The sequence below is a fragment of the Lepisma saccharinum genome, chromosome 26 (genome assembly GCF_977018435.1).
Source record: "Lepisma saccharinum chromosome 26, izLepSacc3.1, whole genome shotgun sequence".
NCBI classification, from domain to species: Eukaryota; Metazoa; Arthropoda; class Insecta; order Zygentoma; family Lepismatidae; genus Lepisma; species Lepisma saccharinum.
In genome coordinates this window covers 26,598,182-26,612,383 of record NC_139254.1, presented here as the reverse complement: position 1 = coordinate 26,612,383, position 14,202 = coordinate 26,598,182, and the positions used below count along the sequence as shown (strand labels likewise).

Sequence of the window (14,202 nt, the reverse complement as noted above, 5' to 3'; positions counted from 1 at the left end):
TCTTTACCTAATATCAATTGGTCCAATTACATTATATACTTCATTACAGAGCCTGATGAAGATGTAGCAATTGTACTTAAAGAGAAGTCTGCTGCAATAAGAAACAAAATGTGTAATGTTGAAGATGAAAAAGATTTCCATAAAGAATCAAGGAATTTACATGCAGTTGATGCAATATCACATCAAAGAGGTAATTCTCAACACATCTGTAGTTTTAGACTTATTGTAATATTAACAATTTGCAAATTATGATTCATGTTTGGGGAATAAAGGACACTGTTGATAATAATTTGATACAAGCAACTTAATAACTTTACCCAAAACACTTACTCATAGAGGTTCTATTAATTCTGGTGGTCTAGTCGGTAGAGCATCTGACTGCCACATGGGGGACCCATGTTCGATTCCCAGGGTGGGTGATATAAGTCTAAGGCCAGAACTTTTCCAGCCTTGTCCCCACATAAAGTGGCTTTAGGACTCACCCAGCCTCAAATCAATGAGTACCTGGGGGCAACCCTGGGGCATAAAGGTGGTCAGATCATGGTGCTGACCACATCACCTCCAAAATGGCTGAGATCAAGAAGTGTGGGGCCCTACACCTACATTCCCTAAATGTACCTTCATGACATGATGATATGTATGGGGAACTTTACCTTTACCTTACAAGTAAGTTTCATGAAAAATATTAGTAACTCGCTCACATCGAATTATAATTGCAAATTATAATAATGCAATTGATATAGAGTGTCCTAATAACAGTGTACAAATTAAGCTGCGAATGCCAGGGATTCCCCTCCCCCTCCAAAAATAAATGTTGGTTAAATTATTAATAAATTTAATGCAATAATTCATTAAAGAAGAAAACCTGTTTGAATGCAAAGTAAACTTGCTAATTTGTACTCTTTAACTAAGACATTGATTATTTCTAGAAACATAATCAAAATTGTATAAGTTTCACTGTAATTGCTCCAGATACGTAACGAATATCACAATTTTAACAAAATTATGAACTATTAGTTATTGTATTCATACTTACTATTTGTTCCTTTCTAGCATCTGAAGACACTATATTAGAGAAAATTTGTGCAAATGGTGGAAAATATGACAGTGAATATCAAATATGCAAATGCCCACCAGGCTTTAATGGGATACACTGTGAAACAGGTATTATTATTATTATTTTGGTATTAGTAATAAGATAGAATTTAAAAAAATATAACAATAGCATTGAAGAGAATAATTTAATTGTTTTTTAATAATAGCGATAAAATAATTGTGAATAATTAAGATACAAAAAAATTTAGAATTTTATTTTAATATTTTTTAAACAACTAAGAGATATGTGATCATGACTCAATACAGGCTTTCATATATTTAAATATCTTTTTTATCTTTTATCAATTTATGTTGAAAAAGTGTTACGCTCACATTTTAGTATTCATTAAAAGACAAATGTTCAGAATGGTATTGTATGCTTTAACACTTTTTATGACGATTACCTTGAATTTCTTTCTTTTTTTTTGTATAGTTGAAAGTAAGGCAATGAGGTGTGAAAACACAACTCAGTGCATGATTATAATAGTTTTGTACTGCTTGAAACCCATGTGAAGTTATGCATGTGAGATTGATAATTTCTGATGGCATTCATGATTTCCATTTCCAGGCTGTGGAGAGAATAGGTATGGAGCAGACTGTGGAGGAATATGTTCAAAGACAAAATTCAAGTGCAAAGGCATGATTCTTTGTTCTCCAAATTTTGGCTGTACTTGTGCTCCTGGAATTGAAGGAATTTTGTGTCAAAAAGGTAATTAACTTTTTTCCATATACAAGAGATTTGTGTCTATGTGTATGTATGTTACCTGAAATTGTACATCAAAAGTGCAGTAAAAATAAGAACATTTCTTTCACTTTCATATTCTAACGTTTTTGACACAATGGAACAAGTATTCCTCCCTCCCCTCTCCCCTCTTCCCATATAATAATAAATGAGAAGTTGTATTAAATTTTCATGTAAATAAGCCATATGAATGGGAGAAAACAGCTTTCAATGAATGAGATACATTAACTAGCAGGAATATGTTACATTAGTTAACTTTTCTATAATGATCTAAGGTGAACTCACTTTGAACCAACACTGATGCTGATGCCTCTACCAAATTCAAATTTTGAACATTGTTGTATTTTCACAATATTTAAGTATTTCCCCCATATTTCCATTGAACAGTTCCAATCTAGCATTTTTTCCTTTCTGTGTTTGAAACTAATCTTAGATTAAAACATGCCATCAACATTAGCATATCCAACTAAAAAAATATGTTATTGGTTTCGATAACCTATATAAGTCTTTATTGGAATAAATTGGTGTACTTGAAAGAACTGTGTTCAATTGTGCCTGATACATGAATTGGAATATACTGTAGTAAATTGCAACTAATAATGATTTTAATTAGATTGTGGTATAACACGGTATTCTGCGCCTGTCCCCTCCCATTGAATAAACATGTAAGGGCCTTAGAAAAACATAATGAGAATAGTATAGTTATATAGCAGCAATACCAGGGTCAAGGGTATGGACAATCATTCAAAAGTTAACAAAGAGGGAATTTACTTTTGTCATATCTATTTACCTGCCATGTATCCCGACTTACTGACATGTTTTTGCGTCCAAGGCATAGCTTCTGGAAAATAATCAGGATTATATGAATGTTCTGTAGATAACTGAATAAACAAAGGTCATATGTTTTACTTTAATGCAGTATAGCAGTTATAACTTTTTCTTGGCGAATGGATCTTTTCCCACATATTGGGTGCATAATATTTGGACATCTTTATTGGCATCAAATATATTTTCCCAACTACAACACGCTATGCCACCATTCAAACTTTTAAGACCAGTGAACTGAATTTGTTGTTTATTTGTCTGTTTTTGCTAGCTTGTAAATTTTGTAATTTGCCACAAAATAATACACTAGACTCTATGAACATAAGACAGATGCTAAAGATATTTAGCTAACTGTGAAAAGCAACAAATAAAACTGTACAATTATTTGGGTGAATATCTGATCATATTTAATGACTCAATTAAAATATTTGGGTTCGAATCCAGGCCTGGCATGGGTGTTTGTGAGTGTCCATTCATCAATTTCATCATATCATCACTCATCCCATATTTGCAAATTAGCCAAAGTGGCACAAAAAGTGAAGTAAAATAAACCAAATCAATTAAGTAAAATATTCAACCATGAGTAATTATCACACTCTTCCTTATCTGTGATTTAAGCTCTATTATTGTACTGTTATTTTAAATTCATTGTAGTGCCACCCTAAATTTATTATTTTTTTGGTTTTTCGTTTTCTTTTACCAGTTAGAAGTTCATAGGATTTCCTTTTTTTCTCAAAGTCGCACCCAGTCCCTTGCTTGGCATGGCGAAGAGGGAGAACTGCGCCCCTCAGTCAACTCACACTGGCTAGGGTGTTCTTTTTGTTAGTTTTTCTCCTTTTTGTGTGTATTGGTGTGTGTGTGTGTGTGTGTGTGTGTTAAAACCACTTGACAAGGCTACAAAAAACCGGCAACATTGCAAGAACACAGGGGAAGTTTTAGCGTCTTTGGGGAAGGACAGGACACAATGAGATAGTGGTGACAGGAGTGGGGGTGTATGTGACAAGCTGTGGTTAAACTTTGCATATTCACATACATGGATGCAGGGAGACACTTTGGAGAAGGAGTAAGTGAAGTGGGACTGGTGTGCAGGTGGCGATGGTGAGTGGGAGATATAGATTTATACCACTCCACCCTGACCGAGAGGACTAAGGACGTTCCGGGCAACATCAGTCAGCCTAGAGGAAGGCACAAGGAAGCAGGGTCCTGGATCCGTGACCAGTGACCCCTTATCCCCTCCAACAACAGATAATTGACTCAACCCCTCCCCCATCATATAAAGAAAGAACAGTGTGTGAGTGATTTAGACATGATATGGAAGTGATTCTATGTACGGTGCATCTCATAATTGACAAAAGGTAAGAGATCCCGATAAACATAAGTTACGTAAATGTTACATGTTACTTATGTTTGTATTGTATGTGCTATGCTGGATTATTATATATATTTTCTTATGATCAATAATAATCTTTACAGGTTCAGAACTAAATTTCATGTTATTTACATATGGCCCCCACATCATGTACAGTAAATATCTTATCTATATTTTATTCACTTTTCCTTGAACATCATCTAAATTTGTATGAATATGATTGTAATTTTCACAATTATTTAACTGATTTATAGTGGATAATTACAATGCTCTTCTCAGTCTATTCACTGTCCATGGAATAATGATTAGCATAAAGGATTATGACTTTATATATTTATATAATTACTTTATTGTGTAAGGTTGATGCAAGAGACATCTCTATCCATGTAATTGGAAAAGATAAAGGACATTTAGTGCCTCTATACTGTCAACTGCTATTTTATAAATTATCTTTCATTTCATTAAAGATTGCCAGTTGAGGAAATATGGTGCTGGTTGTACAGAAACCTGTGGCCATTGTCTGGGACATGACTGCGATAAGTATACTGGCATATGCTTAGGTGGGTGCAGAAGTGGATACTACCCTCCATATTGTCTTGAAAGTAAGTTTCAATGTGTATTTTTACATGCACTTTTTAAAAAAATGATAGAACAATAAAAGGGCATCATTGCATGAAAATATTTCAAGAGTGGTGCTATATCAATTTGCAATGAAGAAGAAAGTATTAATAGTTATGAACAAGTGATAAGTTTCTGATACCAAAACTATACATACACACTCCTCTAAATATCTTTACAAACACTACATTCAGTAATTTCCTATATGTTTGCATAACCACATTCGTTAATTATTTAAGATAAAATACAGATTTTACCAGGCATGGTTCTACCCTTAGGTCACATGGTCACATGCCCCTCCATCCATTATGTATTGTAACCTGATGGTTGCGTGCATAACAAAGTAATCAAGATTTGGAAGGAAAGCGTAAAGGTCCGTGGAAATTCAATTACTCGCACGATTGACAAGAAAACAAACCAATCAGTTACAATAGTCAGGGATTTTGTTGAGGCTAATGACAGTATTTTGACTGTCACCTCAGTCTCTACTGAGAACCAACTTGACAAAAGTAAACGTGACTGAAATGATACACGTAAAAGAGGCTGAAGTTGAATTAACTCTTTTCTCAATCAATAAACGTAACCCCTTGTCCTTCTGAGCATGATTTCTCGTCCCGTATTGTCAAAATTAAACTAACACTCTAGTTTTGTGATATAAGGGATAATTACGCACACTAGTCAAAATTTTATTACGCCAAACCTCGAAGCGTAGAATGGCTGGCGTTTTCCAAGAACAACATGTACATAATATTATTCATAACAAATTATTTCCTTCAACATATAACTATAAGTGACTTGAAGGTGAATCAACAATTCTTTGTTACCGGCAAATAACAAGATAATAAAACTAGAATGCATCCGGCAACTACAAATGACATAACATATGCAATTAATTAAAATACGTTAAGGTCAATCTACAATTGCATTTTACCACAACTCATTCATTAATTCTCGCTACCCAAAAAAACACCCATTTGACATATTAATTTATTTTGGTGCTCCTGCTAAACCCATCCGATACGTCTCACAAAAGTTATCTCAGCTCACAGGTTAGTTTGCGGTACGTTAATCGTATTCCCAGCTTGTGTTCACGTGATTCTAATTGAGTGATTTGTCCTTTTTTTCTCTTTATGCAAAAAGGGGGGAGGGGGGCGTGACCAAGCGTCACTTTCTTTCTCACTATATCGATCGCAACGTTACAATGTCCAACCTCCCAAAACTGAATCGATGGTTGTTTTACGTACAATTCTTTCTTTTGTACGTCGTGCGTTACTTTCTTGATTCAATTATCACGTAGTCGCAAAAGAGAAGAAAAACGGGGGAGAGTGACATTCTTGTCCAAAAAACACGCATTCACAGTTCACTTATAAAAAGGGAGCCGTAGAGTACATACCTCAGTTCGTTGGATAACTGTTCACCTCAGTTAACTTGGGCAAATCCTCGGCATCCAGAGAAACGGGGGAACGTCCTCCAATTGGTCGCTTTCAAGCACGTTGAACGGTATTGTCCATGTTTCCCTCGTGCCCTTCCTTCTCACCTACTGATCCATCCATCCTTCATATTTCGAGTTCCGCCAGGTGAACCAAGGAAAGTTATGTTCGGTCAAAATGGTCAATGATCAATTAAGTTCCAAATTACCATCCTTGTATTTTGACGTTTGTTTTCCAAAGGATTCCAACGCCTCTCAGACGTACTAGCACTATACGTGAACAATGCAACGTTTCCTCGTAATGTTCGAAGAACTTAGTTTGTGCCGTGCTACAAATTGCGATCGACGAGAGAGAGAAGCACTGAGTTCCACGAGCCGCTACTTCTCTCATAGTCCATGACGTCACACCAAGAAATCCCTCGCGACTCGCGAGCTGAAATGGAACTGCCGTTTTCGTCGATCGAGTTCGTGAAGCAGGGAAAGCCACTAGTGACCTTTATCGGTCAGTCAATTAAGTAGAATTTGAAAACACTGACGCGAAGCGTACCAGAATGTATGAGGAGAGATGTGAGGATATTCAACGCGGAATTTAATATTATACTTGAAAATCATGTTCGCGTAGAAAATCGTCACAAACTCCCCTGCCTGGCATAAAATGAGAAGGATGCCAAAGGAGCACACAACCAGTTACATTTTACTTATTACCAATAGTATCGTAAGAGCACCATTTAGAACTAACCCCAGCAATTAAAGCATATATATATATGAAATAACCCATATTGACCTTGTTGAAAAAACATGTAAACCTGACAATAAATAAGTCAAAACACACTCAGTTGTGTACAACAAATGACTGCCTAAAGGAATTATTACCTATTAAACTTGTTATTCTCTGAAAAGGCAAGTCAACAACATACAGATTAATAAATTGCAACAAATTGAAATACATTAGATAAATACCATCAATAAATACAAGGAAGATGATGCAGAATGAAATGAATGATCGATTGCAATCTAAAAAATGGGAACGAACAATGGTATAAAACATTTAACAATTTAAGAATGAGATAATACATAATATCAAATTTTTACAACACCTAATAACAATAGGCACCAATAAAGTCTATAATTAGGCGCACAAATTTGCATGCTGCAAAATAAGAATAGGGATATGTGATACGTAGCACTTAATTTTGAGGGGGGGCTGACACTGGAAAAAAAAAACGATCGGATATGCACTAACAGGTCGAAATATTGCGAAGTAGACGAGAATATATATATATATATTGTTGCACGGGGATAAGTAATCATCCATATGATGCCTCAATTCCACTTATTCCAAGATGGTATATAATTGTGAGGTTCCTCATAAACCATGAAAAGAAAAAAAAAGGAATACATTAGAAGAGAAAAATAGAAGAAAAAACAAAAGGATAGGAAAGATGAGAGGAAACCAAAAGGAGGAAGGGAATACAGCGAGGAATAAGAGCACCAATTACAAGATATTTGAAACAAACCATCCCAAAAATATACATATACTGTCAAACAGGTATAGAGATTGATATCCAAAATTACTAAATGAAGTTAAATTTGTAACTTAAATAATGAATCATAGTTTGCTTTACTTTGATGAAGATCAATGAATAAATGTTTATAACATACCCCAAGTAATAATACCAAAACAGTAAATAAAACACATGCAAATAAGCAGAGATATAAATAGTACAAATCCATTAGGAAACCTTAACATTCTAGTACATATACACACTTTAATACCATACCATACATGTGAAAGTGAATGCATTAGTTACCTTGGAACAGCCGGATTACGAGAATGGTAATCATGCTGAGAGGGACGACGGCGGCAGTGAGACGTGGAGTGTCCACCTCTGTGGCAAAAATTGCAGTATAGAGATTGAGGTTGACGCAGGGGGCGATTTAGATTCTGCTCTCGGTTAGCAAGATTATGAGGAGGGGGGGTCACACGCCGGTCAAGCTGACCTAATTGGCATTGTGTATATGCCTTTTGCATCTCTAAAGGGATGATAGAATGAGCTAAAGCTACTAACTCAGGCATAGATTGTGGACGGGACTGAAATAATAAACAGTTGGTGGAGGTATTGTTAAGATGTTGTTAAACAAAGGTGACCAAAATGGTAGGGTCCCAGCCCAATGCCATAGCCTCGGCCGAATCACGGAAGTCTGACACATAAATGTGGAGCGTCTCAAATTCACGTTGAGGATGAGTAACGTGGGCATTAACCAAGTCCGTATATAAAGACATCGGAACCGAATGTCGCCATATATAGAGTTTCATGTCGTGCCAAGACATAAGAGAAGCGATAGCAGTCGTCCAGAGTGTTTGCAAGACTCCCGCGGTACGGCGAGTCGCGTTTTGCAAAAGCCACTGCAATGGATATTGGTGGGAAAGTACCAGACGGTGTAGAGCCAACATGAATGTAAATAAGGCAGAATGACTTTGTCCATCGCACATAGCCAGCGCATCTATATGGGTATCTAAATTCCTCAGAAGAATCTTATGAATAACAGAAGAGTCTCCGTTAAGATGAGACGACGTAACTGAGCCAGGTGATATGGGGACCGTTACGGTTGCCGTAGTTGTTGCGGGCAAGGGTGACGAAAACATTGAGGTAGCTGTAGAGGTGGTAGCTATATTATTTGGTACCATAGGTACCTGAGAGATAACTTGAACCGGATGGGCAAGGTGGGGACAGTTAAGGGTGGCGGTGGTGGTAAAACAAATGGAGAAGACTCCTGTTGTATAGGTATCAATTCACCAACATTGCTCGATTCCGGGGGAGGCATGGTGATAGAAGTTTCTACTATCTTCTACTAAATTCTTCAAATTTCCAATGGAAAAGAGGAAAAGATTTATATTATAAGAGAGGGAAAAAAAATTTCTAGAGGAAGGTGGAGGGGAAAAAAAATTGTTTAAAAAAAAAAGGGGGCCCCAAGTTTTCTTACATTTAACACGTAAAACGGAGAATATGTATGTATATAGAACCAGATCTGCTGCCAAAAACTTTGTAACCTGATGGTTGCGTGCGTAACAAAGTAGTCAAGATTTGGAAGGAAAGCGTAAAGGTCCGTGGAAATTCAATTACTCGCACGATTGACAAGAAAACAAACCAATCAGTTACAATAGTCAGGGATTTTGTTGAGGCTAATGACAGTATTTTGGACTGTCACCTCAGTATCTACTGAGAACCAACTTGACAAAAGTAAACGTGACCGAAACGATACACGTAAAAAAGGCTGAAGTCGAATTAACTCTTTTCTCAATCAATAAACATAACCCCTTGTCCTTCTGAGCATGATTTCTCGTCCCGTATTGTCAAAATTAAACTAACACTCTAGTTTTGTGATATAAGGGATAATTACGCACACTAGTCAAAATTTTATTACGCCAAACCTCGAAGCGTAGAATGGCTGGCGTTTTCCAAGAACAACATGTACATAATATTATTCATAACAAATTATTTCCTTCGACATATAACTATAAGTGACTTGAAGGTGAATCAACAATTCTTTGTTACCGGCAAATAACAAGATAATAAAACTAGAATGCATCCGGCAACTACAAATGACATAACATATGCAATTAATTAAAATACGTTAAGGTCAATCTACAATTGCATTTTACCACAACTCATTCATTAATTCTCGCTACCCAAAAAAACACCCATTTGACATATTAATTTATTTTGGTGCTCCTGCTAAACCCATCCGATACGTCTCACAAAAGTTATCTCAGCTCACAGGTTAGTTTGCGGTACGTTAATCGTATTCCCAGCTTGTGTTCACGTGATTCTAATTGAGTGATTTGTCCTTTTTTTCTCTTTATGCAAAAAGGGGGGAGGGGGGCGTGACCAAGCGTCACTTTCTTTCTCACTATATCGATCGCAACGTTACAATGTCCAACCTCCCAAAACTGAATCGATGGTTGTTTTACGTACAATTCTTTCTTTTGTACGTCGTGCGTTACTTTCTTGATTCAATTATCACGTAGTCGCAAAAGAGAAGAAAAACGGGGGAGAGTGACATTCTTGTCCAAAAAACACGCATTCACAGTTCACTTATAAAAAGGGAGCCGTAGAGTACATACCTCAGTTCGTTGGATAACTGTTCACCTCAGTTAACTTGGGCAAATCCTCGGCATCCAGAGAAACGGGGGAACGTCCTCCAATTGGTCGCTTTCAAGCACGTTGAACGGTATTGTCCATGTTTCCCTCGTGCCCTTCCTTCTCACCAACTGATCCATCCATCCTTCATATTTCGAGTTCCGCCAGGTGAACCAAGGAAAGTTATGTTCGGTCAAAATGGTCAATGATCAATTAAGTTCCAAATTACCATCCTTGTATTTTGACGTTTGTTTTCCAAAGGATTCCAACGCCTCTCAGACGTACTAGCACTATACGTGAACAATGCAACGTTTCCTCGTAATGTTCGAAGAACTTAGTTTGTGCCGTGCTACAAATTGCGATCGACGAGAGAGAGAAGCACTGAGTTCCACGAGCCGCTACTTCTCTCATAGTCCATGACGTCACACCAAGAAATCCCTCGCGACTCGCGAGCTGAAATGGAACTGCCGTTTTCGTCGATCGAGTTCGTGAAGCAGGGAAAGCCACTAGTGACCTTTATCGGTCAGTCAATTAAGTAGAATTTGAAAACACTGACGCGAAGCGTACCAGAATGTATGAGGAGAGATGTGAGGATATTCAACGCGGAATTTAATATTATACTTGAAAATCATGTTCGCGTAGAAAATCGTCACAAACTCCCCTGCCTGGCATAAAATGAGAAGGATGCCAAAGGAGCACACAACCAGTTACATTTTACTTATTACCAATAGTATCGTAAGAGCACCATTTAGAACTAACCCCAGCAATTAAAGCATATATATATATGAAATAACCCATATTGACCTTGTTGAAAAAACATGTAAACCTGACAATAAATAAGTCAAAACACACTCAGTTGTGTACAACAAATGACTGCCTAAAGGAATTATTACCTATTAAACTTGTTATTCTCTGAAAAGGCAAGTCAACAACATACAGATTAATAAATTGCAACAAATTGAAATACATTAGATAAATACCATCAATAAATACAAGGAAGATGATGCAGAATGAAATGAATGATCGATTGCAATCTAAAAAATGGGAACGAACAATGGTATAAAACATTTAACAATTTAAGAATGAGATAATACATAATATCAAATTTTTACAACACCTAATAACAATAGGCACCAATAAAGTCTATAATTAGGCGCACAAATTTGCATGCTGCAAAATAAGAATAGGGATATGTGATACGTAGCACTTAATTTTGAGGGGGGGCTGACACTGGAAAAAAAAAACGATCGGATATGCACTAACAGGTCGAAATATTGCGAAGTAGACGAGAATATATATATATATATTGTTGCACGGGGATAAGTAATCATCCATATGATGCCTCAATTCCACTTATTCCAAGATGGTATATAATTGTGAGGTTCCTCATAAACCATGAAAAGAAAAAAAAAGGAATACATTAGAAGAGAAAAATAGAAGAAAAAACAAAAGGATAGGAAAGATGAGAGGAAACCAAAAGGAGGAAGGGAATACAGCGAGGAATAAGAGCACCAATTACAAGATATTTGAAACAAACCATCCCAAAAATATACATATACTGTCAAACAGGTATAGAGATTGATATCCAAAATTACTAAATGAAGTTAAATTTGTAACTTAAATAATGAATCATAGTTTGCTTTACTTTGATGAAGATCAATGAATAAATGTTTATAACATACCCCAAGTAATAATACCAAAACAGTAAATAAAACACATGCAAATAAGCAGAGATATAAATAGTACAAATCCATTAGGAAACCTTAACATTCTAGTACATATACACACTTTAATACCATACCATACATGTGAAAGTGAATGCATTAGTTACCTTGGAACAGCCGGATTACGAGAATGGTAATCATGCTGAGAGGGACGACGGCGGCAGTGAGACGTGGAGTGTCCACCTCTGTGGCAAAAATTGCAGTATAGAGATTGAGGTTGACGCAGGGGGCGATTTAGATTCTGCTCTCGGTTAGCAAGATTATGAGGAGGGGGGGTCACACGCCGGTCAAGCTGACCTAATTGGCGTTGTGTATATGCCTTTTGCATCTCTAAAGGGATGATAGAATGAGCTAAAGCTACTAACTCAGGCATAGATTGTGGACGGGACTGAAATAATAAACAGTTGGTGGAGGTATTGTTAAGATGTTGTTAAACAAAGGTGACCAAAATGGTAGGGTCCCAGCCCAATGCCATAGCCTCGGCCGAATCACGGAAGTCTGACACATAAATGTGGAGCGTCTCAAATTCACGTTGAGGATGAGTAACGTGGGCATTAACCAAGTCCGTATATAAAGACATCGGAACCGAATGTCGCCATATATAGAGTTTCATGTCGTGCCAAGACATAAGAGAAGCGATAGCAGTCGTCCAGAGTGTTTGCAAGACTCCCGCGGTACGGCGAGTCGCGTTTTGCAAAAGCCACTGCAATGGATATTGGTGGGAAAGTACCAGACGGTGTAGAGCCAACATGAATGTAAATAAGGCAGAATGACTTTGTCCATCGCACATAGCCAGCGCATCTATATGGGTATCTAAATTCCTCAGAAGAATCTTATGAATAACAGAAGAGTCTCCGTTAAGATGAGACGACGTAACTGAGCCAGGTGATATGGGGACCGTTACGGTTGCCGTAGTTGTTGCGGGCAAGGGTGACGAAAACATTGAGGTAGCTGTAGAGGTGGTAGCTATATTATTTGGTACCGTAGGTACCTGAGAGATAACTTGAACCGGATGGGCAAGGTGGGGACAGTTAAGGGTGGCGGTGGTGGTAAAACAAATGGAGAAGACTCCTGTTGTATAGGTATCAATTCACCAACATTGCTCGATTCCGGGGGAGGCATGGTGATAGAAGTTTCTACTATCTTCTACTAAATTCTTCAAATTTCCAATGGAAAAGAGGAAAAGATTTATATTATAAGAGAGGGAAAAAAAATTTCTAGAGGAAGGTGGAGGGGAAAAAAATTGTTTAAAAAAAAAAGGGGGCCCCAAGTTTTCTTACATTTAACACGTAAAACGGAGAATATGTATGTATATAGAACCAGATCTGCTGCCAAAAACTTTGTAACCTGATGGTTGCGTGCGTAACAAAGTAGTCAAGATTTGGAAGGAAAGCGTAAAGGTCCGTGGAAATTCAATTACTCGCACGATTGACAAGAAAACAAACCAATCAGTTACAATAGTCAGGGATTTTGTTGAGGCTAATGACAGTATTTTGGACTGTCACCTCAGTATCTACTGAGAACCAACTTGACAAAAGTAAACGTGACCGAAACGATACACGTAAAAAAGGCTGAAGTCGAATTAACTCTTTTCTCAATCAATAAACATAACCCCTTGTCCTTCTGAGCATGATTTCTCGTCCCGTATTGTCAAAATTAAACTAACACTCTAGTTTTGTGATATAAGGGATAATTACGCACACTAGTCAAAATTTTATTACGCCAAACCTCGAAGCGTAGAATGGCTGGCGTTTTCCAAGAACAACATGTACATAATATTATTCATAACAAATTATTTCCTTCGACATATAACTATAAGTGACTTGAAGGTGAATCAACAATTCTTTGTTACCGGCAAATAACAAGATAATAAAACTAGAATGCATCCGGCAACTACAAATGACATAACATATGCAATTAATTAAAATACGTTAAGGTCAATCTACAATTGCATTTTACCACAACTCATTCATTAATTCTCGCTACCCAAAAAAACACCCATTTGACATATTAATTTATTTTGGTGCTCCTGCTAAACCCATCCGATACGTCTCACAAAAGTTATCTCAGCTCACAGGTTAGTTTGCGGTACGTTAATCGTATTCCCAGCTTGTGTTCACGTGATTCTAATTGAGTGATTTGTCCTTTTTTTCTCTTTATGCAAAAAGGGGGGAGGGGGGCGTGACCAAGCGTCACTTTCTTTCTCACTATATCGATCGCAACGTTACAATGTCCAACCTCCCAAAACTGAATCGATG

The 14,202-nt window shown here is 37.0% G+C and overlaps 1 protein-coding gene across 1 annotated transcript in view; it reads left to right on the top strand.

Annotated features, from left to right (window-relative positions):
• The window catches only part of LOC145979601 (receptor-type tyrosine-protein phosphatase F-like), a 100,352-nt gene that overhangs the window by 5,855 nt on the left and 80,295 nt on the right, over positions 1 to 14,202 (top strand). Inside the window, exons 2-5 of the mRNA XM_083112567.1 lie at positions 50 to 190; positions 1,054 to 1,164; positions 1,664 to 1,804; positions 4,499 to 4,633. Of these exons, the coding sequence (XP_082968693.1) occupies positions 50 to 190; positions 1,054 to 1,164; positions 1,664 to 1,804; positions 4,499 to 4,633 (528 nt within the window). The remainder of the gene's footprint in view (positions 1 to 49; positions 191 to 1,053; positions 1,165 to 1,663; positions 1,805 to 4,498; positions 4,634 to 14,202) is intronic.